Here is a 25908-nt window from a genome sequence, read left to right as displayed (position 1 = left end):
GGCATTTAAGAACAACAGCAATAAAGGTCAGGGGTAAGCACATTTGGTATTCATTGGGCCTGAAATATATCTACATTTTAGGGGAAGAGAATAGTTTAAGAAGAAGCCAGAACTAGAGAGATCATTCTCAATTCAGTCATGGTTGAGCTGGCACTTGGTCAGTTCAATTTCTGATCAATACTGGAAGGTTTCCTAGAAAAGTTAGATGTTCCAGGAGCAAGCTGATGTATATGAATAGTGTATATTTATATAACACTATTATAATAGCTGCTTTTTATTAAACCCTGATTATGTGACAGGCATCCTGCTGTTTTATATGCACTATTGTGTTTAATCCTCAAAATAAGTCTCTCTAAGTTCCAAACTAGTTACCACTGAGTCAATTCCAACTCATGCCAAGCCCATGTGTGTCAAAAAAGAAAGGTGCTCCAAATGGTTTTCAGTGGCTGATTTTTTTTGGGGGGTGGGGGGTGGGGAGGCTGGGGAGGAATGATTTGTTTTACTGTACCTTTTTGTTTTTCATATTTGTAAAAGAGATGAAAATAATATTCTCTGTAAAAGAGATGAAAATTATAGTCTCAGTAAAAAGTTCACAAATAAGTATTTAAAAATTATCTTTGTTCCTACAATTTCATCCCAAACTCTTAAAATGAAATTAAAAAAAAAAAATTATTGACAGAATGAGGCTTCAAGAATTCAGCTTTGCATACGTTATTTCATATAATCAAACCAAAACCAAACCTGTTACTTTGAGTCAGTTCTAACTCACAGCAACCCTATAGAACACAATAGAACTTGGATTGAATCGGGTTTCCAAGGTTGTAATCTTTATGGAAGCCGATTGCCACATCTTTCTGTCTCCGAATGGCTGGTGTTCTCCAACTGATGACTTCTGGTTAGCAACTGTCAGTAGCTGATTTTTAAAAAATAGATCGCCAAAGCTTTCTTCTGAGGTGTCTCTGGGTTGATTTGAACCTCCAACCTTTCAGTTAACAGACAAGTATGTTAACTGTTTTAACTATCCAGGAACTTCAACCTATAAAGTTGTTGTTGTTGTAGTTAAATGCTGTGGCGTCGGTTCCGACTCACAGTGACCCGTATAGGGTTTTCAAGGAAAGACTGGTGAGTATAAAACCGATCTTGTGGTCCAATGCTTTATTCCAGTGCCACGCCAAGACTCCCTAGAAGTAGGTACTGTTATTAAGTCCAGTTTCTCTGAGTGGTACAAAAATTAAACACTTCACTATTAACTGAAAGGTTGGTGACTGAAACCCACCCAGAGGCTCCTTGGAAGACAAGCCTGGTGATCTGCGTCTGGAAGTCTGCATCCCTGAAAACCATGTGAAACAGTTCTGTTTTGTACACAAGGCGTCACCGTGAATCTGGACTGGCTCAATGACCACTAACAACAACATAATTAAACCAAGTTTACAGATGAGAAACCTGTAGTGTTGAAAAAATAATTTGCTAGCTGGGACTCAAACTCAGGGTGTCTTGATTCCAGAGCTGGTAGCTGCTAAATTTCTCACCATTGTGATCTGTAGGATAGTTATTGCTAACTCAGTTGTAGAGATAAGGATGCTAAAGTTCAAAAAGCTTAAGTGACTTGCGGGAGGTCATCCAGCTAGTTATAGTGGTAGCCTGCAATTGAGTTCAGTCCTCCTGATTTGGATCCTAGGTTTCTTTCTGCTGTAACTCATAACACCTTCATGGGACAAAAGGTGCGACTGGGCAGGATATATGGGCCATTTATTGATCCTTGGAGTCCAAGGAAGGGGGAAAGATGCAGCAATGTGGAAATTATTGGCTGTCCTCTCTCCCCTAGGCCTTCCTGGAGAAGTATGGCTACCTCAGTGAACAGGGCCCCAAAGCTTCCAGTTCTACACAGCTCAGCAATGCTATCAGGTAGGACAGAGGGAGGTTTTGGGGAGCAAAGCTTTGGTCGTCTCCTTCTATCCCTGGATGGATAGATGGTCAAGCCCAGGAAAGCCACCTCCATGCTTGCCTGGGGTCATATCCTCCCTTGCTCACTCCCTCTCTGTCCCTAGCCTCCTGCTGTCTCCAGGATGATTCCCTGCCCTCACCCCTATCCTCCCTTCCAGATTCTTTCTCTTCATTCCTCCTGACAGAGAGTTCCAGTGGGTATCCCGGTTGCCTGTCAGTGGCATGCTGGACCATGCCACCCTACGCCAGATGACAAGGCCCCGCTGTGGGGTGACTGATGCTGAGAGTCATGCAGCTTGGGCCCAGAGGGTCAGTGCTCTGTTTGCTGGACGCCGGACCAAAATGAGGCGGTGGAAACGCTTTGCAAAGCAAGGTGAGCACTGTTAAAATCCAGCCATGCTGGGATTTCCCAACATTCTGAAGTTCTGTGGCCAGAAAAGCTCCTCAAATGACTAAGGCTTTGTCAGTAACTTCTCTTCCTCAGGGCAGGGGAGGAGTGAACAGTAGACAAATGGGCTCTCTTGGCTCCCCATTTCCTACTGTGGACCAGGTTTATGAATATCAAGCCAATTGCCATTGATTGGATTCCAACTTATAGTGACCTCGTGTGTTTCAGAGTAGAATTGTAATTCAATAACTGATTTCTTATTTAACAAGTAGCTCGCCAGGGCTTTCATCCAAGGTTCCACTGGGTAGACTTGAACCACCAATGTTTTAGTTACCAGCCAAGGGTGTTAACTATTTGCACCACTCAGGGATTCCTGTTTGTGAATACAGACAATGGAATGAGAACTGTACCCATACTGACAAATTTTCATTGTGCAAGTATTTTTTCAAAACAAACTCCATCAATTCCACTTAATCCCTTCATCAGCTTTCCGTGTAGGGCCAGTAAACTGCTGCCATTTTTTAACGTTCGTTTTGCTGAAGTTGTTCTCATCAAAATCTATTCTTTTTCATAAAAATTATTCAACCACAATGTGATCCGTCTGCCAGTTTTGTTTACTCCATAGCACATATTTTAACAGCTTTATTGAAATGTAATTCACATACCCTACAATTGACCCATTGTTGTTGTTAAGTGCTGTTGAGTCATTTCTGACACATAGCGACCCTGTATAGAGTTTCTAAGGAGCAGCTGGTGAGCTTGAACCACCAACCTTGCAGTTCAAATGACTTTGCAGTCTGACGCATTAGCCCACAGCGCCAAGGTATATGATTCAGTGTTTTCTAGTAGATGCTCAGAATGTGCAACTATTGCCACAATCTAATTTCAGGATCTCTTCATCACTCCACAAAGGAGACTTGTGCCTATTAGCAGTCATTCACCATTGCCAATTCCTCAATCTCACCAGCCCCTGCCACCCACTAATCTACTCTCTATATAAACTTGCCTGCTCTAGACTCTTTCTCATAGCAAAATCGCATATTTTATATATTACCATCTCTACTGCTGTGAGCTTCCTTTTGTAGCTTTTTGTTGCTGTTAACCAAGCCCAAACTTCCAGGTGCCCCAACTTGATGAAAATTTGATTTTTCTGTCAATTTTTCATCAATGACAAGTTTTAATGTGTATTATTTTAACATCTTAATTGTCTACTTTCTCTAATCAGTGCTTAAAGTTTTAAAGATTTCCTACCCAATGGGATTGTTCAGTCAGATTTGCATCTATAGTTAATTTTACTGTAAGTATTTGGGGGCCATTGTCACTTTTAATAGGCCTTAACTACTTTTACAGATAGCAGTTAAGAACAGAGGCACATAGTTTGTATTGATCAGCTGTTTGAGGACGGCTGGTTCTACGTATGTGCCAGGTGAACTCTACTGTGTCTACTTTTGCAACCACTCTAAGTAGCCCGTACAGACTCACCATACTGCTGGTGAAGCCAAGAGTCAGCCTTGGGGTCCAGACTCTTGGATCAAAATGTCCTTGGTGTCAATCTGTTCTGTACCCCTATGTGTTTCTGGGCAGCAGAGGGAAAGACAAAGAAGAAGAGATAGGTGCTCAGGAAGCTGTATTAGAGCAGAAAGAACAGTGTCCCTGGAGCTGGGGGCTCTGGGTTCAAGTATCAGCCTGTCAGTTTGCTTGCTGAACCTTCATTTCCTTCAGATTGGCAGGGAGAGACAAGCCCTGACTGCCAAGTGGAAGGGGCACATTGTAAGAATGCTGTGAGGTGAGCAGCCACGGAAGCTGTCTTAACAGCCGCACTTCCAAGCTACAGTTGGCCCCACAGAGAATTGGGATGATGCCTCCCAGGCACACAGGGCACAACCTGTGCATTGGAGATGCCTCCTTGTAATAGGGTGGTGGTTCACCTTCTCTGGTCCCAAGGGAAAACCTCACAGAGTCCATTGTCTCCATTCAATTCAGAGCATCCCTGTTGGGCAGAGATCCATGCCAACTGTTCAGACTAGCCACACTGCCTTGTTTGACACTGGCCCCTGGTCCAGAGAGCTGTGGCCAGGCTGGATGGGTAGTTTTCCTCTATTACAACATGAGTCACAAAAGTGTCACATAACACCTCAGACTGGACAGGTACTGAGCACTTTTTATGCCTTAGAAAAGAAAATGTAATCTTAAGAGTTAACATTCATGAGCATTTTTATGACATGCCAAGCTAAATCCTAAATGGATTAACTAATTTAATCTTTATTGAAAACCAAATGAAATTAAGTGCCATCTTTATCCTAATTTTATAGATGGGCAAATTGAGGGACTTTCCCAGCCAGAGTATGACTGAACCTTGTTACTGGAGGATTAAATGGGTTTCCAATGTGAAAGCTCCCAAATGTGGGTACCAAAACCAAAGCCACTGCCATCAACTAGATTCTGACTCATAGTAACCTGATAGGACAGAGCCCAACTGCCCCACAGGGTTCCCAAGGCTGTCATCTTTACTGAAGCAGTTTCTCGTATCTTTTTCTCCAAAAATGAGTTGTTATTGTTAAGTGCTCTTGAGTCAGTTCCAACTCATAGCAACCCTATATAGGGTTTCCGAGGAGTGGCTGGGAGGTTTGAACCACTGACCATGTGTTTGGCAGTCAAGTGCTTACCCTACAGTGCCACACCAGGACTCCAAGGATTAAGGGTCTGATTGTTGTTGTTTTCAAGTGCTGTGGAGTCCGTTCCAACTCATAGCGACCCTGTATAGGGTTTCTAAGGATCAGCTGGTGAGTTTGAACTGCCAACCTTGTGATTGGCAATCCAGTGCTTATCCTACCTATGTACAACCTACATAGGTAGGTGCTTTGAAAACTATGTGGATTCCTAGATCAGTGAGTTTTGTTTATGTACGAACATCCTGGTTGGCTTCCAGGTTAGGGTTGCCAGATAAAATATAAGATGCCCAGATAAATTTGAATTTCTGATAAACAACAAATTTTTTATTGTTGTTTTGGCATATTTGTACTAGTAAAACCTTTCTTCTCTGAAATTCCAATTTTTACTGTGCATCAGTATTTTGATTTGCCACATGTAGCAATCCCATTCTAGTGTCTGCTCTTCTCTCTGCTTTCAGGGCTGATTTCCATTCCCCTCTGCTCCCTCACAGAGATGGAAGGTAGGGAGGTGGAATGAGAATGGATATTTCTTGAGCATCAACCACATGCTGAGCAGTTCCACTTGCAATCTCATTTGAACCTCATAACTTTCTATGAACTAAGACTCTACTTTGCAAATAAGGAAACTGAGGCTTGGCAAGATTCTGTCTTTTGTTGTGTGATTTTTTTTAGTGGAGGCACTAGGATTCCAACCCATGCTTTTTCCAGTCTCAGCTGCCTGCTGATTGATCATCGGGACTCCAGAATCCATCCTAGCTAAGACTTTTTTTTTTTTTAGCTCTCCTCCCTTTCTTATCTCCTTTTCTTTCTCCCTTCCCTTTTAGACAGAGTCCCTGGGTGGCACCACCCAGAAACACCTCAGAAGAAAGGCCTGGCGATCAGCTTCCAAAAGGTCACAGCCTCAAAAACCCTATGAAGCAGTTCTATTCTGCTGCATATGGGGTTGCCATGAGTTGAACCGACTTGATGGCAACTGGCTTTGTATTGCTTTTGGTCCCATTTTGGACATTGGATAGAGGTAGAGGGTGTGCTGTGCCAGTTACCACAGGGGTCTGGGGGTACCCATGGAAACCATCAATGACAGAGAAGAGGGCTCAGGCTGCTCTCCACCCCTCCACAGTGGCTTTGAGGTCAGAAAGCAAGAGTCTAGGGGACAGTGGCACAGAGCAAGGTGTCAGCGTCCTGAGCCTGCCAGTCCAGTCCCACAGTGAAGACTTTCAATGCAATTAGCGAGATGTAACTGATAGCAATGAATGTGCAGACGATCCCTAGACCCTGGGCCTCTCCTCTAACTTCCTAGTTTCCCTCCCTTTCTCAGAATCCTTCCATCTTCCCTCCCTGAATGTTGATCACTAGCTAGGAAGCAGAGGCTGGGAGCCTGCCAGGCCAAACAGGCCCTGGGGCAGCAGCATTGCCTTGAATGGAGCTTGACTCAGGGTGAGAAAAGGGGCATGTCCCTCCTCTATGGGTGGGGGAAGGGAGCCCAAGCCTCTATTCTTTAAACCCTCCCTTCCATCTGGAGAATTTCAGCTCCAGCAGAGTCCCTGCTTTGACCCCCAAGGAATAATTTATAATTCCTGGAGTCTTCACAAATGTGCCTGTTTATCTCTGTGATAGAGTAGAAAGAACACTGGGCTCAGCCAGTCACTCATTCTGTGACCCTGGACCCTGGTTCTCAATTTCCTCAAATAGAACAGAGACGTTGGAAAGAACAGGGCCAAACTTCCATGATTTCATTCCCCCTGTCTTTTTCAGGCAAAGGGGCAGATGGCTTGAACCTGCTGTGGGCCTACAGGGCACCTGCCCTCCCAAGGGAAGAGGGGGTTGTGGCCTGTGCCCATCTCTCTGCTGGCCTCTGTCCATTGTCCATGCTTCAGAAATTCTGGTCCTTTTGCATATAGCCTCACCAGGCACTCCTTGGAAACCCTCTATAGGGTTGCTATGAGTCAGAGCCGACTGGATGGCACTTAACAACAAGGCTCCGAAAAGCAATACATTTCCTGTGTTTTCTCTGGACCCCAGGTCCTGCCTCCAGATTAGGACATGGAGTCACAGCAGGGATGTGTTTGCAGGCCTCAGAAACAGCACTGAAACTCTGGATCTGGACCATCTAACCATCTTGTTTCCAAGTGTATGGGGAGCTACAAACAGACCCAGACTCAGGTGACCTGGGACCAGGTCAAAAGACCAGAGTCTCAACACTCAGGGAATTACTTCAGCTTGGAGCTAAGGAAGAGAAATGCTTAACTGAGCAGAGACGGAAAAATTCCTCTTAGTGACAAAACACACCCTTTTTTCTTATTTGTTTTCACCTCAGAGCTCTGCAGAGTCCCGGAGGAAGCGAGGGGGAGGGCAAGGGGGACAGGGAAGGACCTCAAATGAATGGGTCTTGTGGTGGGTTAGCCACCCTGCCTGAGGCAGTGGAAAGGGCAGGGTGAAGCCTCAGGAGGTGGTGGGATAGCGGGAGGGGTGGACAGAAGGAGAAGAGCAGGGAGGGAGCCACAGCTGCGGCCTGGCGTTCCCACCTTTCCTCTGTTCTGACATGGGAGGCTGGGGCTGGATTCTGTGCCAGTAAGAGCACGAAACTGTTCTTAGGAAAGAGAATTGGACCTAGACCAGAGGGTCCGATTCCTTAGACTCCTTCAGACTGGGAAGCCCTCCTGGGCAGAGCTATATCCCCATCAGACTGGGTTCTCCCCATGAAAATCATCAGACTGGGTTTCTCCAGACTGAGGTAGTTTCTCTCTCCATCCAAGCACAAGGCAGTGTCTCCCCAGCTAGACTGGGTCCCCCAAGTCAAAGACTATTGTGCCTTCCCCATCAGATCCGGGGCTTGCCCAGGGTAAGTTTATTCCCAATCACTCTGGGGCTCTGCAGGGACCAGTCGCAGCCATAACTGACACAGCCTCTTGGATGGCAGGCAGCAAGTGGTACAAGCAGCACCTCTCCTACCGCCTGGTAAACTGGCCTGAGCACCTACCTGAGCCTGCAGTTCGGGGGGCTGTGCGTGCCGCCTTCCAGCTGTGGAGCAACGTCTCGGCGCTGGAGTTCTGGGAGGCCCCAGCCACAGGTCCTGCTGACATCCGCCTCACCTTCTTCCAAGGAGACCACAACGATGGGCTGAGCAATGCCTTCGATGGCCCAGGTTCGGACTGTCCATCCCCACAAACGTCTTTTTCTCCCACACTCAGGCCAGGGCTTCTGAAGACAGGAGGAAAACACAACCAAAAGAAGCAGTGTAGGTGTGGATGAGCTGAGCCTTCACTCTTCCCTGTGGCCTCAGGCAAGCTGCATCCCCCACTAAAGAGCCCTCAGCCTTCATCTGTAAAATGGGAACAATGGTCCCTGCCCAATTGTGTACCACATGGCCGAAGGGAAGGTCAGATGAGGTTCTGTAAAGAAAGTGCTTTGCAAATGCTGAAGAATATTTTCTCTTCTGAAAGAAGCTTCTGAGGTCTTGGTCTCTGGAAAGGCCTGTACCTCTCTAGTTCTGCAGAATGGGTGTTCTCTAGAGCAGGACCCTCAAAGTAGGACCCACTCCTACCCCTCCCCACGGCCATAGGACAGGAGGGGTTTTACCGCTGCTTGCCACAAAAATGGCTCACATATTCAGAGACACAGACAGTTTCCCTGTTTGTCTAACCTGAAGGATTCTAGCTGCACTTTAAATGGTCTTTAGAACCTGAGCACAGACCCACTGCTTGTCTCTATTGATGAAAAGAAATCTGATTGATCCCCTTCAGGGAGGAGACCTACAGTGCTATTTCTGTGCCTGGGGGATTTGTCTTCCCCCACTCCCACCTCGTCACCGTCCTGCTTTCTATCAAGCCTACCAAACACAGGCTTTGTGGATTCACGTGTAGCAAACACAGGCTTTGTGGATTCACATGTAGCAAACACTTGTGCTTACATATAACCCACTTTACCCATGACACCCACATGAGATGTTTGCATCGATACCCAGGCTGAGTCAGTAGCAAAGCCAGCACTGACACCAGGCTCCCCAAGCTGCTCCTCTCATGTGGAAGAGATACTTTATCTTCCTCTTTGAAACCATATCTCAGGGGAAACACAATGGCTGAAACTAACAGTGCTCAAAAAAAGGTTGAGGCATAGTCAAACTAAGAGGTTTGTATTCCCCATGGCCTCTCCATGGCCCTGTGAGGCTGTCCTTTAATGCCTGCCTCTCAACGTTTGCCAGGTCCCAGTTGGCCTGGACTCTAAGAAGGTAGCTCTGAAGGTCCCTCAACAAGTCTCTAAGTCACATAACCACAGTGTAGTTTGCTGATGCACCTACCCTGGGGAAAGTGAACTACAAGGGGTAAAAGCTACATACCTATTAAGTTACGTGTGGAGCACGTTTGAAGCTTGAGAATCACTACTCCAGCCCAGCTCCCAACTACTCTTACAAGCAGGGAGGTAGAGGCCCACAGAGGAGCCTTGGAGGAGGAAGGGTAAGAACAAAGAGTATATAAATTTATGTACTCTTTATTGAAGAAAACATACACATACAGAAAGTGCACACGTCATAAATTTACACCTTGGTGACTTTTCATAAATTGAACACACGCAGAGAGAAAAACAGAACATTTCCAACACCCCTGAAGGTTCCATCCTGCCCTCTTTCGGGTCTTACCTACAGCTGCTCTATTTTCATTGTTAACAATATACACAGCAGAATATACATTAATTCAATGATTTCCACCTGTATCACCCGGTGACATTGATGACATTCTCACCCTCCTTTTCCTAGTTGCTCCTCCTCATTAACATAAACTCACTACTTGACAAGCTTCCCATCTAATCTTTTGTTGTTCAATTTCATCCTGTATAGATACATCTTTAAAGAACACACTGTTCAAGGCAGACATTCTTTACTAGCTCCCCTAAACTATTGTTTGGTTTTAAGAAGACTTCAGGAAATGTTTTATGATTTGAGATTTAAAGATGATCTCAGAACATGGTTTCAGTGGTTCATTTCAGAACAGGTTTAGGTCTCCTAGAGCTTTTTGAAAATAATTCTTATGTAACACTTACGTGCAAAGCACTGTTCTAAGTATTATATTTATCAATTTAGCACGCACAAACATTTAATCCTCAGGACAACTGTCCTCAGAACAAAAGAAAGCAGCTCATTTTCAATTTCTAATCATCATCTGAGACACAGAGAAGTTAAGCTACTTGCCCAAAGTCACACAGGTATTAAATGGTAAAATTAGAATTTGAACCCCAGAGGTCTGGCTCACATGGAGTCCTGGTGTGGCGCTGCAGGTTAATGCGCTGGACTGCAAGGTCGGTTTGAACCTCAAGATCGGTAGTTCAAGCTCACCAGTCGCTCCTCGGAAACCCTATACAGGGTCGCTATGAGTCGGAACCAACTCAGCCATATTAACAAGCCTAGCCCACACTGTCTCTACACCCCGCTGTCTCTTAGACGTCCATGCCCCACAACTTAGTCATCTGTCACACTCCAGCTTCTGCCAGACTTAACTGGGAGGAAAATTATACAGCGGAAAATAGCTAGTCCCCCATTCTCCTCATGCTCTCCTCAAAGACTGTAGAACCTTGAAAGCTGAATGGGCCATTCCGTCCCCTAACTCACTGCGTCGCCTACAGGGGGCGCCCTGGCGCATGCCTTCCTGCCTCGCCGAGGCGAAGCGCACTTCGACCTAGATGAGCACTGGTCTCTGAGTCGCCGTCGCGGGCGCAATCTGTTTGTGGTACTGGCTCACGAGATCGGCCACACACTCGGCCTGTCCCATTCACCTGCGCCGCGCGCGCTCATGGCACCCTACTACAAGAGACTGGGTCGCGACGCACTGCTCAGCTGGGACGACGTGCTGGCGGTGCAGAGCCTGTATGGTGAGCCCCCACCCCTGACGTCACATCTGCAGTCCTTGGACATCCACTGCTCAACTCAGATTCCCCATCCTAAACGGATGGGGATCCATCCATCAAGATCCACTCCTTCCCACTTTGGTCCTCCCTAATCCTGAGCTCCCTGACGCCTGAAAACCCTATCCTTGGTTTCCTGCTCCCCCAGACCTTGGCCCGTCCAATTACTGTGCAGTTCTTTCTTGCAGTCCAGTTGCTGGACTCCGGCCCAACCCTGACCTCAGCAGGTCTTCCTTCATCCCTCCCACACAGCATGGTGTGTGGCACACAGAGCCAGGAATCCTGGGTTCAACTCACCATTCTTTATCTGACTAACCCTTGGGCAAAGCAATTCCCCTCTGAATGCCCTCAGTTTTACCTTCTGTGAAAAGGGGATAATAATTAAGGTCCTACTTACCCATAGGGCTGTTATTGCTAGTGGGTATGAACATGTTTTGCAGCCTGAGAAGTCTGCACACATGTCACAGTAATAGCTGCTAGTGTCCTGGTGTGGTGCTGTAGCATAGAATTCTACCTTAAGGTCGGCTTAAACGGCAAGGTCCACAGTTCAAACTCACTAGCTGCTCCTCAGATAATGCTACACAGGGTTGCTATGAGTCAGAAACGACTCAATAACACTTAACAACAATAACAACAACAACCCTGGGTCAGGCACTTATCAAATTCCCAAAACACCCCTGAGAGAAGTAGCTTTTTGTTCACAGATAAAGAGAATGGGGTTCAGTGAGGTTCAAGTAAGTAACTTGCTCACACAGCTAGGAGGTTGAAGACCAGAATAAGGAGTTGTCAAATTTAAAGTTCATTGAACTCTGCCTCACTTCTCTCATAAGGGAAGGATAATAATGATTATTAGTATCATTGCTACAGTTATCACAGCCTGAGTCCCTGAACATGCCCTCAAGCCACCCGGACTCAGGACCCTCTGCCCTTCCTAGTCCCAAATGCTTGCTTGCACCTGACCCCAATTTTATCTCAACAGGGCCCTCTTGGCCCGACTCCAGAGTTCAGTGCAGTGGTTAACACCAACACCAGGGCAATTCAGCCTTCCACCCCCATTCTCCTTCCCTGTTCCTCAGATAATGATGAAAGGAACCAAGAAAGAGGTCTTGGGCCCTCAGTATAGCCCCTTCCATGTGTGTTCTCTCCCTCCTCATGAAGGAAAGCCCCTCGGGGGCTCTGTGACTGTCCAGCTCCCGGGAAAGCTGTTCACTGACTTTGAGGCCTGGGACCTTGGCAGTTCCCAGGGCAGGAGTCCTGAAACCCGGGGTCCTAAATACTGCCACTCTTCCTTCGATGCCATCACTATAGGTAAGATGGCCCCACCTTGTGCTGTGTCTCACTGTTTCCTTCCTTCACCTCCACATCTCCAGGGATCTCCAGCGCTGGAGGACCAGGTTGGGGCAGGGGGGACGAGTTATAAAATGCAGAAACCCCAGGTCAGATGCATTTTGCCAGGGAGCCAGCCCACAGCAGGCAAAATACACTGCCTTCTGCCCACTTTCCACTCAGCTCCAACTGTGCAGGCTACGTTCTCATCCTCTGCTGTTCTGTCTGGGAAGCTGGCTTCTAGGGAAGTGTCTTCCTCAAAAAGCCAGGAGGCTCATGGCTATTCCTCTCTTCTTTCATGTCTCCGGTCAGACGGGCAGCAGCGACTGTATATTTTTAAAGGGAACCACTTCTGGGAGGTGGCAGCTGATGGCAACATCTCAGAGCCCCGCCCACTGCAGGAAAAGTGGGCTGGGCTGCCCCCGCACATTGAGGCAGCAGCAGTGTCATTGGAGAATGGAGACTTCTACTTCTTCAAAGGTACCAGCCCTGGGCCAGATGAGAAAATTGAGGCCTCTAAGGGAGGTGTCTTATCCAAGGTCAAGAAGACAAAAGAGGGAAGAGTCTCCCCCACCCAAAGTCCATGGTAGTCTCGATTCCAATTTGAACATGTGATGCCAAGGAAGACACCACCAGGGGTTTCTTTTCTGTGATGGAGTGGGGGCTGGGCAGGTATCAGGGTTACAGAAGAGACAGAGGGAGGAAAGAGTTTCTGGGAAGAGTCTAAAGGCATGTAGAGAGGACCACTCCTGAGCTCCCAAATTCAGCAGAAAGATGTGTCCCTTCCTTGGAATCCTGGCTATGAGAGGCGGGATCTGCACTCAACGTTCTAAGCTTGAATTTCTTGAATGGGGGGGGGGAAATAATACCTTAGGTTTGGTGGAAGAATTAGAGCATAAAGTCTGAAGAGTGAGCTGTTCATAGCCAGATGCATAGCTATGCTTCAATAAGTAGAATTCATTCATTCACTCATTCAACAAAGATTGAGTGCCTTCTATGCACTAATGACATGTTGGAGGTATTGGAGACAGCAGTGAATAAAACAAAACTTCCTGTCCTCACAGAAATAACTAGTTAGTTACCACTTGGTGGTGAAGAAAATTCCTGGCTTTGCCTATTTTCCATTCCTTCATTTGGTGGATAGGAGGGATTTGCTTTCTGTGTGTGGTAAACAAGTTCATTCAGTACTATTTACCTCCTAAAAGGCTAACCCACAACTGCCCTCCTACCGCCCCTCCTGCTAATAACTAATGATTGGTGGTGGTGGTGGGCCGTGGAGTCAGTTCTAACTCAGAGCGACCCTGCATAGGGTTTCAGAGACTGCAAATCTTTATGGGAGCAGAAAGCCTCATCTTTTTCCCGTGGAATGACTGATAGTTTCGAACTGCTGAATTTGAGGTTAGCAACCCAACTTGTAACCACTATGCTACCAAAGTTACTTATGTTGTTATTGTCGAGTCGGTTCTGACCTGTATAGTGTTTCCAAGGAGCAGCTGGTGAGCTTGAACTGCCGACTTTGCAGTTCAAACGGCTTTGCAGTCTGGTGCATTAACCCACAGCGCCACACCAAAGTTCCTTATAGCTATGAGGAACTATTCGAAATCCCAACAAACCTGGGCTGCAACATGGCGGGGGTAGGGTGGGGTGGAGTATAGAAGAAACGTGGGATGGAGGAATAAGGTCGACAGCATCCTGCTCACCCTGGCTCTCCCAATGTCTCATAGGGAGTCGATGCTGGAGATTCCGGGGTTCCCAGCCAGTGTGGAGCTCCCCACAACTGTGCAGGGCAGGGGGCCTGCCCCGTCACCCAGACACCGCCCTCTTCTTTCCTCTGATGCGCCGCCTCGTCCTCTTCAAGGGTGCCCGCTACTACGTGCTGAACCGAGGTGGGCTGCAAGTGGAGCCCTACTATCCCCGTGACCTGCAGGACTGGGGCGGTGTCCCTGAGGAAGTCAGCGGCGCCCTGCCGCGGCCGGATGGCTCCATCATCTTCTTTCGAGATGACCGCTACTGGCGCCTGGACCAGGACAAACTGCGGACGACCGCCTCAGGCCGCTGGGCCCCTGAGTTGCCCTGGATGGGATGCTGGCACGCCAATTCGGGGGGCGCCCTGTTCTGAAGGCCTCACCACTTACCTCATCACCAACTGGATTTCTCTGCCCCAAGGGCGGGACTTCTGAATCTCCTTGTGGAAGACTGAGCAGGAAAGCCTCCACCAGGAGCCTTTGTCCTCTGGAGAATGTGGCAATTTCTTTGTGCCCTTCCCACTACACTGAGATTTGTTGTTGTTATTGTTAGGTGCCATCGAGTCGGTACCGACCCATAACGGCCTTATGCACAACAGAATGAAACACTGCCCGATCCTGGGCCAACCTCACTACTGTTGCCACGCTCGAGTCCATTGATGCTGCCACTTGGCCAATCCATCTTGCTGGGGGTCTTCCTCTTTTTCTCTGACCCTCCAACTTACCAAACATGATAGATATCCTTCTCCAGTGACTGGTCCCTCCTGACATTATGTCCAAAATATGAGAACGCCATCTTGGCCTCCAAGGAGCACTCTGGCTGCACTTCTTCTAAAACGGATCTATTGGTTTTTCTGGGGGTGGATTAATCCAAGTGTGTGTCCCTGACCCCAAGGCCTGTTCTCCAAAGACTTCGTTCTTTCCAAGCCTTGGTGAGTTTGTTTCAGATTCTGACCACAAGGAGGCAGCACTGGGATCCAAGCAGAGAGCATGCAAAACTCTACTGCGGCCTGGGACCTTCCCACTGGGGATTGGGGACCCTGTCCATTGACCCTCAGGAGCTCCTGCTTTCGTCATTAGAGGATTGTGTCTTATTTAAAAGGAGACGCCACCCTAAACTTCAATGAGGTTGAAGTATGGGGTCTCCAACTTCGCAGGCCCTAGAGGGGTCAGGACCCTCAGCAGAAGGGTAACTATGCAGACCTTCTAGATTCCAGCTTTTTGTGATGGACTGGAATAAAGAGAAGCCCCTAACTGGTGGGCTGTAAGTGGAACTAGCTTTCCTTGTAACCATTCTTCCATCTTTCCAGTGAGAGCAGGTGGGTGTGGATGCTGAGGAAGTTGGGATAATGCCTGTAATGAAGCCAGGGCTGACCATTTGTGTATGTGTGTGTACACGTGCGTGCATGTATGCACGTGCACACGTGGTTATAGTGGGTGGAAGGGACTTGCCTTGCCTTAAAAAGCAAAACAGCCTGCTCCTTCCAGGCCAGATGGAGAACCACGTGTATTAGGGAGCAGGGGACTCCCTCCAGGGCTGCAGGTCTTGGGGATGCAGCCTCTGCTCTGGCTTAAGGACCTTAAAGCTTTGCTTGCCCTGCAGGTTGGCAGGAGGCCTTGTCCTCACAATAGCCCCATTCTCCAGGCCACACATACAGCATTCTTGGAGCTCCAACCAGCTGGCCAAAAATAGCTGGAATTCCTGGAGAAGGAACAACCAGAGCCCCAACCCCCTTCTGCTTTAACCAGTCTGCTTTTAGCATCTAGTTCTCTAGTCCTCTCCCCTCAAACCGTACAGACACACCTGCCAGTGCCTCATTAGCCCTAGCAAGACCAGCTTTCCAGGAGGAGGGGAGGATGGTCAGACTAGGGTTCAGCTCCTAACTCTCACCGGATGTTTCTGGCCCTGGGCCTTCATTTCCTTCTCTGCACAGTGGGGAGAATGGCCTTTGTCTGCCCTTGCATGCAGGGCATTGTACAGCTCTGATCAGGGAGAGGCGAGGTGGAGGGAGGAGATTCTCTGCCCACCCTTTTCCCTTTGGCTGGAACCCCAGAGAGAGATGAGAAGGGTTGGTTAGCACCCCCGCCCCTAGGCACCTCACCGGCAACTCAAGGAAGTGATATTTTGATCAGAGGTTTTATTGAAGAATTTGAGGGGATGGACAGGTTTCTCAAAGGAGGGAAGGAAATGGGAGGTTATTTTCTTGAGGGGATGCCTCTGCCCGAAGAGCCAGAAGGACCTGAAACACCCAAGAGATGAATGCGAGGTTGTGTCCGAACCAAGTCAGTTGAGCGGTTGACACTGGTTGGTGCCTTGATCTAGAAGCCCTCAGGAGGCGATATTAGAGGAACGGAGCTCTCATTGGGTGGGAACGCAGCATTAACAGTGGGCCTTCTTGACTGAGGGGATGATGGTTCTGGTAAGGGGCAGTTCTGTGGAATGTGCTGGAGAGGCCTCTATATCAGGTTGTGGAGAACGTTGCAGAGAGTCTGGGGTCAGGTAAGGATGGAGACACAAAGGCTTGGGGGCGGGGGGGGACTTTACAACCAGAGAGGGAGAGAGGGGCTGTGTGCTGATGATGGGGGGGGGGGGGTGGGTGGGGGGGGGGGGGGGGGTGGTACGAGCACTCAAGAGCCCCAGACGGCTCCCGCCCTTCCTGAAGCCCTCACCTCACCCAGGTCCGGGTGTTCCAGAATGCAGTGCGCTATGTAGGCTGGGTGGCTGTGCAGACTCCTGCATTTCTTGCAGAAAAGGATCTCGCAGCGCGCACAGCCCCCACCACGCGGCCGTTGCCGCCGCTTCCCCAATACGCAGGGTTCCTCCGGGAGGCTCCTCTTTCTGCGGGCGGGGACCCGGGAGCTCAGTGCATGATCCTGTCCCCTTCACCCTGAAACCCCGGCAACCACTCCATCCTGCCCGGTACCTAGTCTTCTGCCTGGCAGAACGACTCTTGGGGTCGAGCGGCCCAGGGCACGACCTCACCTGTCGGCGGGAGCCCCCAAACCTCCGAGCAGCGCGAAGGGGCTGAACCAGGCCCAGAAGCCGCCGTCCGCGTGCCGCAGCAGCGCCACCTGCTGGGTGCTGGACTCCTGGCGCAGCGGGTAATAGGACACCGAGCCCCGGTCGCGCCCCTCGCCTTCTGCAGCCACTTCCTTGCCTGCGGTCTCGCTCTCCGCCATCTGCCTCTTCTCGTCTTCCTCTTCCGACCCTTCTTCCTCTTCTTTTTCCTCCATCTCCTTGACCCGAGGTTCCTCCAGTTCCTTCTTCCATAAGGGGCTCTTCACGCCTACGGGCGGGAAGTTCAGTCCAATCTCTCTCCCCAGTGAATGGTCCGGGTACCCTGATGCTGCCCACAGCTGACCTCCACCTCCCACCCACCCCCACTCCCCAAAAAAGGCAGATGCCTGAAGGATGATGCGTATGACCGCTTGTTACAGAGTTACAGAGTACGGGGATTTCCCAAGCGAAGGAGAGCCTGTTTACTATCAGTTTCCAGGTCCTACACACACTTCCTAAAGGCCTGGTGTGATCTCGTAGGCACTGGACAGCTAACCACAAGATTGATGGTTCAAACCCACTAGAAGCTCCTGGGAAACCCTATACAGGGTCTCTCTGAGTCGGAACCGACTTGACGGCTCTTCGTAACTAAGATTAAGATAAGAGTTGTTGTTAAGTGCCGTCAGGTCGGTTCCGACACATAGCGACCCTGTAAATCTTTACGGGAGCAGAAAGCCTCATCTTTCTCCCGCGGAGCGGCTGGTAGTTCCGAACTGCTGACCTTGCGGTTCGCAGCCCGATTCGTAACCACTACGCTAAGGATCCCAGACTAGTCACATCACTTCTTCAGACTCCGTCTTTTAATCTGTAAGTGCCTATGGTAAGGACTGTTGTGAGGTTGATATGAGATCTTATCTGTGTAAAGTCTCCAGCCCAGGGCCTGGTGCATGAGAAGCACTTAACAATAGATAACACCTTGTGAAGGTGAGAACCACAAATGGAGAAGAAATGACCAGTCATTGCCAAATTTCTTCTGACTTTAGGGTTGTTGTCGTTAAGTACCTTTGAGTCGATTCTGACCCATAACGAACCTGTATAGGGTCTCCAAGGAGCAGCTGGTGAGCTTGAACCACCGATCTTGCAGTTCAAAAGACTTTGCAATGTGATGCATTAGCCCATATCACCACACCAGGACTCCTGGAATTTGAACCCAGCATATCTGAGGAAACAGCCACTCCCTACTCCCTTTAGGAAGTGCTCCCCGGCTATACAGAATAAACACTGTACTTTGAAACACAATGTTGGTGGTTTGAGCCCACAAGCCACTCTTTTTTTTTTTTTTTTTTTTAACGTTTTATTGTGAATTATGTGATAGTTCACATGGGAGAACATTAGTTTTACATTCATCCTATAGTATATCATTTCATTGCTATGGTTACAATCCCCTCCATGCATCATCAACCATCCAAAGGGTATACACTACAAGCATGCCCCCTGGTCATCAGCACACAGCCCCTCTCCCTCTCTGTGTCTAAAGTCCCCAACAGCTCCATCTTTCCACTTCATCGTCTCTGCCTCCATCTCAGGCATCACTGCTTCTCTGGGTAGGGTCCTGCTCTCCACTCTTCTCCCTTGATGGTCCCAGGGACCTCCACTCTTAGGCTGAAAAGTTAATCACTCCCTTCCTTACTAAAAAATGTCTACCTTTACATTTCCAACCCTCACAATCACTCCTGATAACAATTATTCACTATTGTATCACAAGAGACCTATCCGCATTTCCTTTCATCAGCCCCGCCTAGACAGATTGTATACTACTCAGTGGAGATTCTACCTTCCTCCATGCCCTATGAATCTAGCTTCCCTCTTGAAAGCTTGTAAGCCAGTCACTTCTTGCCTTTGTAAACCCCCCATTTTGGGTAGCCAATGCCACAAGCCACTCTTGAGGTAAAAGATGAGGCTTTCTGTTCCCACAGATTTAATGCCTCTGGAGGACACTTAACAAAAAGTCCCCTTTCCAACAGGCTCTCAACAAACATTAATTGCATGAATTGTAATTTTAATATGTGTATTTTTAATATATTGTTTTCTGACCAAAATTTCTTTCCTCAAGGTAGACTTGGGTTACAGAGGACGTTGGTGGAGTGGACAGGCAGCTGAGATCCAATGCCTTTGTCTAATTAGGAAAAAGCCCCTCTAGGGGCAGACCAATTGGAAAAATGCCCCTTATGGGCAGACCAATCAAGAAAAGGCTTCCCTGAGGAGCAAACCAATTAGAAAAAGCTGTTTCTTCCTTCCTCCAGGCTTGATGTCAACTGCCAGCTAGGGATCCTTATGAGTATTCCCTAAGGAGCTCTGGTAACGTAGTGGTTACGAATTGGGCTGCTAACCTCAAGGTCGAAGTTCGAAGCTACCAGCTGTTCCGCAGGAGAAAGATGAGTCTTTCTGCTCCTATAAAGATGTACAGCCTCAGAAACCCTGTACAGGGTCGCTATGAGTCGGAACCGACTCCAGGGCACATCACCACCAACCATGAGGATCCCTGCTGGAGCAGTGGCTAAGTGTGGCTGCTATTCGAAAGGTCTGCAGCTTGAATCCAGCGGGCACCTTACAGGAGGAAGATGTGACCATCGACTTACATAAAGATCTGTAGCCTAGAAATCCTATTCAGCAGTTCCTCTGTCCAGTAGGGCGATCACGAGTCAGAAGTGACTCCTCAGCTCCTTTGTTCAGGGAACAGAAGCCACAAACCAAGCTAGAAGTCTGTGTCCTGACAAGGAAACCAACCTGGCTTTTGCCTCAAGGCATCCACTCCAATCTTCCAGCAACACCACACACACCCTACTGTTCCTTGAACTGAGGAGCTAGATTTGTAATGAAAAAAAAAGGGGGAGGGAGGACTAGGAAGACACAATGTCTGGGTTTTCCATGGATGGGTCAAGAACATTTTCTACTGGGGACAAAGGGAGGTAATAAGAATGAGTGTTCTAACTTACATGTACTGAGCACCAGTGCAAGCAATCACTCACTACTTCTGAGACATTGTGCCTCTTAATTTCACAGCCTTCTGAGGTTGATAAGGAGGCAGGAAACAGAGCCCATGAATCTGACTCAAGATTTTTGAAACCTGTTGAGTCATTTCAAAGATTTTGCCAGTTCTTGGTGTTGCTAAAGCTGGAGAACCAGAGTCCATTATTTAAACTTTTATTCAGGAAAATGTATTAAGGAGCTTTCTGGTTATAAAATGCCAGGCCTAATACTCAACCAGAAAAAGGTACCAGAAACATTTTAGAAAGGAAAAATGGAAAGTAAGTTTGGGACTGGAATATGAACTTTGTCCCTCAGCAGTGGGAAGCCTGCTAATGGAGGGACATGCTCAGAAATATATTTTAAGATGTTTTGTCTGACAGTGCTGAGGGAGACCCATTTAGGAGTCATTACAATGGTCCAGTCTAGAGGCCTGGTGTGTAGGATAAGCACTGGACTGCTAACCACAAGATCAGCAGTTGAAACCCACCAACCATTCCTTAGAAACTCTCGACTGGGTTGCTGAGAGTCAGAACTGATTCGATGGCACTTGACAACAACAACAGTCTAGAGAAGTCTAGGGTCTGAACAGGAGCAGGCAAAGAAGAGGGAGCAAGTGTTATAAAGAAATAGTCAAACCTGAGTAAAGGCCAGACTCCTACTCTGGGTTGCCATGGTAATGGGTGGATGGAGTCAAGAGGCCTTGTCATGGGACCTTCCCTGCTTTTAACCCCACTCACCGTGCTTATCCATTCTTCACAAGACTGTTATCCATTTCCCATGATCAGGGACTGTGATGTCAGTGTGTCCCCAGGACCCAGAGAACTGGGTCTGGTTTCTAAGGTCTCTGTAGGTTCTCAAGAGGCGGGACTAGAACCTCAAGGGCCATGGGGCTCCACTCAAGAACAGGTGCCTTTTCCAGCGTCCCCAGAAGCACTCAGAACCTAGGAGTCTTTGAGCTCCCTACCGTCCCTCTTTGAAAGACACTAAAGAGGAGTTCTTATTGTTGTGGTGAAGTGTCGTCCAGTCGGTTGCGATTCATAGTGACTCTGTATAGGGTTTCTGAGGCTTTAAATCTGCAAGAGCAGAAAGCCTCATCTTTCTTGTGGCCTTCAACCATCAACCTTGTGGTTTGTAGTCCATGCTTATCCTACAGAGCTACAGTGCTCTCTAAAGAGAGTTGAGGTTGGCTTTGTCCTCAGACATGCTGGGTTCAAATTCCAGGTCTCCCATTTTACTATAATAACTACCTGACTCTCTGACCTTCAGTTTCTTCATCTGTAAGAGAGAGAGCGAAGTATAGCACAATCATCCCCTTTGATCCTCCATTTCACTTTCCACAATTTCAGCTTCCTCTGGTCAACTGTGGTCCAAGAATAGTAAGTGGAAAAATCCAGAAATAAAGCATTTGTAAACTTTAAAACTGTGTGCCATTCCGAGTGATGCAATGAAATCACATCTGTCTACTTCGTCCCACCCAGGACATGGATCACCCCTTTGTCCAGTGTGTCCCTGTCCACTTGTTAGTCATCTCAGTTGTCACATCACTGCTGTAGTATTATGCTGCTTGCATTTCAGTATCTTTTATCCCATAATTTTTCTATTTTGTTATTAATTACTCTTCATCTCTACTGTGCCCAATTGATAGGTTAAACATTTTCATAAGTATGTATGTATAGACAAAACCATAGTATATATGGGGTTATATACTATCTGTGGTTTCAGGCATCCAGTAGGGATCTTGGAATGTATTTCCCATGGGTGAGCGGGGACTTCTGGGTTGTACCTAGCACACAGAAGGCACTCAAATTTTTGTGTCATTTGTATCATTATTTTCTCTCCTTCCTTTTCTATCGTGTCCCTATCCATCCTCACTCCTACTCCCCACTCCTTCTACTTCCAGCACATTGCCTTATATCCAAAGACTTTAAGGGAATAGGGCCAAGTCCAGGTCAAAGCAGGGCTTGGAAAAGAACAAGTGCCTGTGGGTTGCATGTGTGTATGTGTGTGTGTGTGTGAGAGAGAGAGAGAGAGCGAGAGAGAGCAGGCTGTGGGGAAAAGAATAAAATAATGATGGCTTAGGAAAGTCCTTTCCTTTCCTGGTCTTGAGTGGAGTATGTTGGCAAACTGCACAAAGGGGCAGAGAACTCAGACCCAGCTCGAGAGTCTCTGTCTGATAGCTAATGATATGTAAACACCTTCATAGCAAGTCTAGACTAGTGTTGTTTTTTTAACTTTTTATTGTGGATTGAGTGCAGAGCAGTTAATCTGTTTTCCATTCAGCAAACCATACACTTCATTTCATCTCAATGATTGCAAGACCCTCCATGAAACATCACTTAGCCCACTTCCTGTGTTTCATGTTGCCATTCCTTCTTTTTTCCCAATCCTTCTGAATTTTGTCTTCAGGTAAATGCTTCCCTTTTGAGCTTGAATGCTTGGCCATACAATGATGTGCAGACCTCACTAGTGTTGTCCCCACTATGTCACTATGACTTGGCTGAAAATTCAGCCACTGGGGTGAGTTCAGTTCCAGATCTGAAGGGTGACCAAGGACTATAATCTCTGGGTTCCATCATTTCTATCCAACCAGTGAACCTGGTCACTTTTAAGATTGTGAGTTTTGTTCCACCTTTATCCTACTCTCTCCAGGACCTTCTAATGAGACCCCTTTCAAAGCAGTTGGTTGTGTTGGCTCGGCATCATCTAGTTCTTCTGGTCTCAAGGTCGCAGAGATGATGTTCGTGTAGTGGACTACTCTTTGGCCAAACAGACAGACACTGTAACCTAGCCAAGCTGACAGAAAATGAACTATCACAGTCCATCCCTTATTAACATGACTCCCATGAACATCTCTTTAAACCATATTTAACCTCCAAATAAAGACAATAACCAAGTCACACTTCTAACATCATACAACTGTCCTGTGCACAACCAAAAGGAGGAGGATGCAAAGTCCTTGACTGACGTCTATTCTCCTTTCTACCCTGTGACTTAAATACTATGGTGTAAAGTTACTATGTCTTGTATTATATGGTAATTAGGGGGATAAGATAAGGAAGAAAACAACTATATTTGAGATACCTGAAATGTTTGAGATCTTTCATTACAGGTTATGGTCGTAGCTAAGGAGTCTCCTGTATTTCAAACATTCTCTTCATGTATTAATTTCTCCTTGGTCTTCAGGTACAGAGGCTTCAGTCAGTACAAGTAACTCCCTTCTTTGCCTGTTGATTCAGAGGCAAGAAGAGCCCAATGCAGTCACGTGACAGTCTTAACTTCCAGTTGAATAAAATCATTATTGTATCTCCTGGTGGAAGTATCCCTGCCTTTGGAATTGAGGCTCCCAGACCAGTATCGAGTTGCAGGGACACAAAGGAAAATATTTGCTAGTGGATCACTAGAGGAACTAATGAGTGATGTCACTCCCATTCACACCTCCTGATCTGTAGACACATGAATCCTGGCTATGGGAGAAAGAGTACTACATATTGGATGAGGTTTAGAGCACGTACACACTCCAGGAGAGAATTTCCCACAAATATATAAGGTATTACCACCTTCCTGATGCCATAATTGAATCTTTAAAAGGTCAATCATTGTTCTATCAAGTCAGCTGCTTCAAGGATGATGGGGAACATGGTAAGATCAGTGAATTCTATTACCACAAGTCCATGGCTACACTTCATTCTCTGTGAAGTGAGTTCCTTAGCCAGAAGCAATGCTGTGTGGATATGATGCTGCTGGATCACCCATTCTGTCTGTTCACAGATGATAAGTTAAAAATAAGGCTTTCTGTAAGTTCTTTTTTTGTTTTTGTTTTTTGAAAATGGTACACTTTAATAATAACAAAAAACACAACCACAGAATAGCACTGTATTTCCCCCATTCTAGTAGGAAATAGGCAGGATAACAATTAAAAATAGATTTTACTGCAGGTTCTTACTACACCTCGGAACATGTGTCAGAGTTACCTGTGGTGGTTTGGAACACCCTTTTGGTCCAGGGCTCCCTCTTGAGGGCAGGACCTGAGTCTTTTTAAACTTCCAGGAAGCTCTGGTAATTCCTTCTGGCTGAGCCATGTTTAGGGTAACAGGGACACTTTGGGTTTTCTGGGCTGTTGCTTGGGGTTCTGGGCAGATTTACTAGGAGTGGCAAAGAACTTGGGTCCAGGCTTTTTGGGTGTCTGCCTCAAGTCTTTCTTCCCCAGAGCAGAGGCTGATTCTTTTGCTGTCTCTTCTCAGATTCCCTGGCTCTGCTGGGCCTGTAGCTGGGGAGCCTGGCTCTGTGGCTTTAAGGGTCTCCAGAGCTGAGGCAGTATTTCTTTTCTTCCTAAGAGGAGTGTTGGGAGCAGGGCTCTTTTGTGGAGACTTCTTTACTATGTCACCCTTTGGCATCTCTACGGTTTTTTTCTTAGCAGGTGTTTTCTTCATCAGCACCAGTAGTGGAATTTCAGCCTTGGAGTCATCAACCGCTTTCAACTGGGTTTTCACTCTGTGGGTCTTTTTCTTCTATTCAGGGGGCTCCCCCTTCTGGGCTCCAGCACTCTGGATTTCAGCTGTATCCTTTTCCTGAGTTGGGACTGATTTAGCCTTTGCAGCCCATTGCATTTCCCTTTTTCTCCTTTTCTTCTCTTTTTCTGGAGCTTTTCTTTCTGTTTTTTCTTTGCATGTTTTTTTCTTCTGGCTATGAGTGAGTACTTGTTTCCCATCCAAAGAGAAGACAGGAAGGGCAACCGATTTGTCAGTTTTCAGGTATAAGAGCTTCACACTCTCCCACTTTTCTGGCAATTCTTCTGAAAGCCCTATTGTAACTGCAGTGATGTTTTCCACAATGTGTTGCATCTTCATTCCAGTGTGACCAACGTGTACAGTGCTGCACGAACCATTTTTAGAGATGTTCAGGATTGTTCTACCGACACAGCTATTAATCTCTTTTGACGGGTCCTTGGCCGGGAGGTTCACATATGCGGGGACTTTCTTTCTGAGATAGAAATGTTTCCCTATAACTGAAGGCAGAAGCCTCTTAATATGTTCATCAATCAGGAAGAAGTCAAAACTGCCCAAGAGGCAGAGCTTGGCTTCATAGGGTTTATATTCCTGTTTCAAAGTTCGGAGGGGGGTAATCTGAGAGATGGTTTTAATTTTATGCTTGTTCAAAAGATTCCTATAGAATTGTTCTGTCTTCTCAGATGTGAAATCAGGTTCCTCCTTGGTAAAGACAGATTTCTGTTAAGTCTGATCGAATAGCATGAGGCAAGGACAGTCTGACCCGCAGTTCTTTCTTTGGGATTTTCCACACCACCACCATTAAAAAGATACTTTCATTCTCATTCAAAAGCACTGCATTCACATTTTTTCTGGACTCTGTATGTGCTAACAGAGCTTTCACTACCTTTTTAACCTGTATTTTGTTCAGCTCCAGCTGCAGCTCCTTTACAGCCAGGGTCACTGGAGTTGCAGCTGAAGCAGGGACTGAAGTTGAGGCTGAGGTAGAGGCCTCCATACCGCCTCATGTAGAGATGCGTGCGGACCCTCTGTAAGTTCATTTTTGTTAGAAGTATTACATATGGGGAATACAAATCCATACTCAGAGTAAGTGTCTATTCCAGTTCAGAATGAAATACTGCCCTTTCCACATAAGTGGTCTAATATAATCATCCTGTCATTAGGTTGCTGGCTTATTATCCTGGGAAATGGAACCACAGTGAGGACTCAGTGTTGGCCTCTGCTGCTGGTAGACCAGGCATGTAACAGTGGCTGTAGTCAGGCAGCCTTGGTAAATGGTAGTTTGTGATGCTGAGTCAGATGTAACTTCCATTCTTGCTACCATGGTCACTTTTCCCATGAGCCCACTGAGCAATAACAGAAGGGGCTGGAGATAGACTGACTAGTATTGACAGAATGAATCATC

General features: G+C 47.2%; 2 protein-coding genes and 1 pseudogene across 3 annotated transcripts in view; 1 reads left to right on the top strand and 2 right to left on the bottom strand.

Annotated features, from left to right (window-relative positions):
* The window catches only part of MMP28 (matrix metallopeptidase 28), a 41842-nt gene extending 27467 nt beyond the window's left edge, over nt 1-14375 (top strand). Inside the window, exons 2-8 of one of the 2 annotated variants that reach the window (XM_006832336.1) lie at nt 1826-1905; nt 2130-2321; nt 7929-8149; nt 10621-10866; nt 12058-12207; nt 12538-12705; nt 13950-14375. In XM_006832336.1, coding sequence (XP_006832399.1) covers nt 1826-1905; nt 2130-2321; nt 7929-8149; nt 10621-10866; nt 12058-12207; nt 12538-12705; nt 13950-14344 — 1452 coding nt within the window. In that variant the 3' untranslated portion in view covers nt 14345-14375. Of the gene's footprint in view, nt 1-1825; nt 1906-2129; nt 2322-7924; nt 8150-10620; nt 10867-12057; nt 12208-12537; nt 12706-13949 lie in introns of both variants that reach the window. The other variant, XM_006832335.1, reaches the window with a different exon arrangement.
* A 2223-nt stretch (nt 14376-16598) lies between these two features.
* LOC102834225 (chromosome unknown open reading frame, human C17orf50) lies at nt 16599-20748 on the bottom strand. The gene is made up of 3 exons (XM_006833619.1): nt 20736-20748; nt 16954-17257; nt 16599-16809 (listed from the first exon to the last, which is right to left on the bottom strand). The coding sequence occupies exons 1-3, from the start codon at nt 20746-20748 to the stop codon at nt 16599-16601; spliced, it is 528 nt and encodes a 175-aa protein (XP_006833682.1).
* Nucleotides 20749-24079: 3331 nt separating this feature from the next.
* On the bottom strand, nt 24080-25500 carry LOC102833833 (annotated as a pseudogene).
* Nucleotides 25501-25908: the final 408 nt, after the last annotated feature.

Source organism: Chrysochloris asiatica, unplaced genomic scaffold (genome assembly GCF_000296735.1).
Source record: "Chrysochloris asiatica unplaced genomic scaffold, ChrAsi1.0 scaffold00007, whole genome shotgun sequence".
Taxonomy (NCBI): Eukaryota; Metazoa; Chordata; class Mammalia; order Afrosoricida; family Chrysochloridae; genus Chrysochloris; species Chrysochloris asiatica.
The sequence above is the reverse complement of the archived record's forward strand: the minus strand, read 5'-3'. Positions and strand labels throughout refer to the sequence as shown.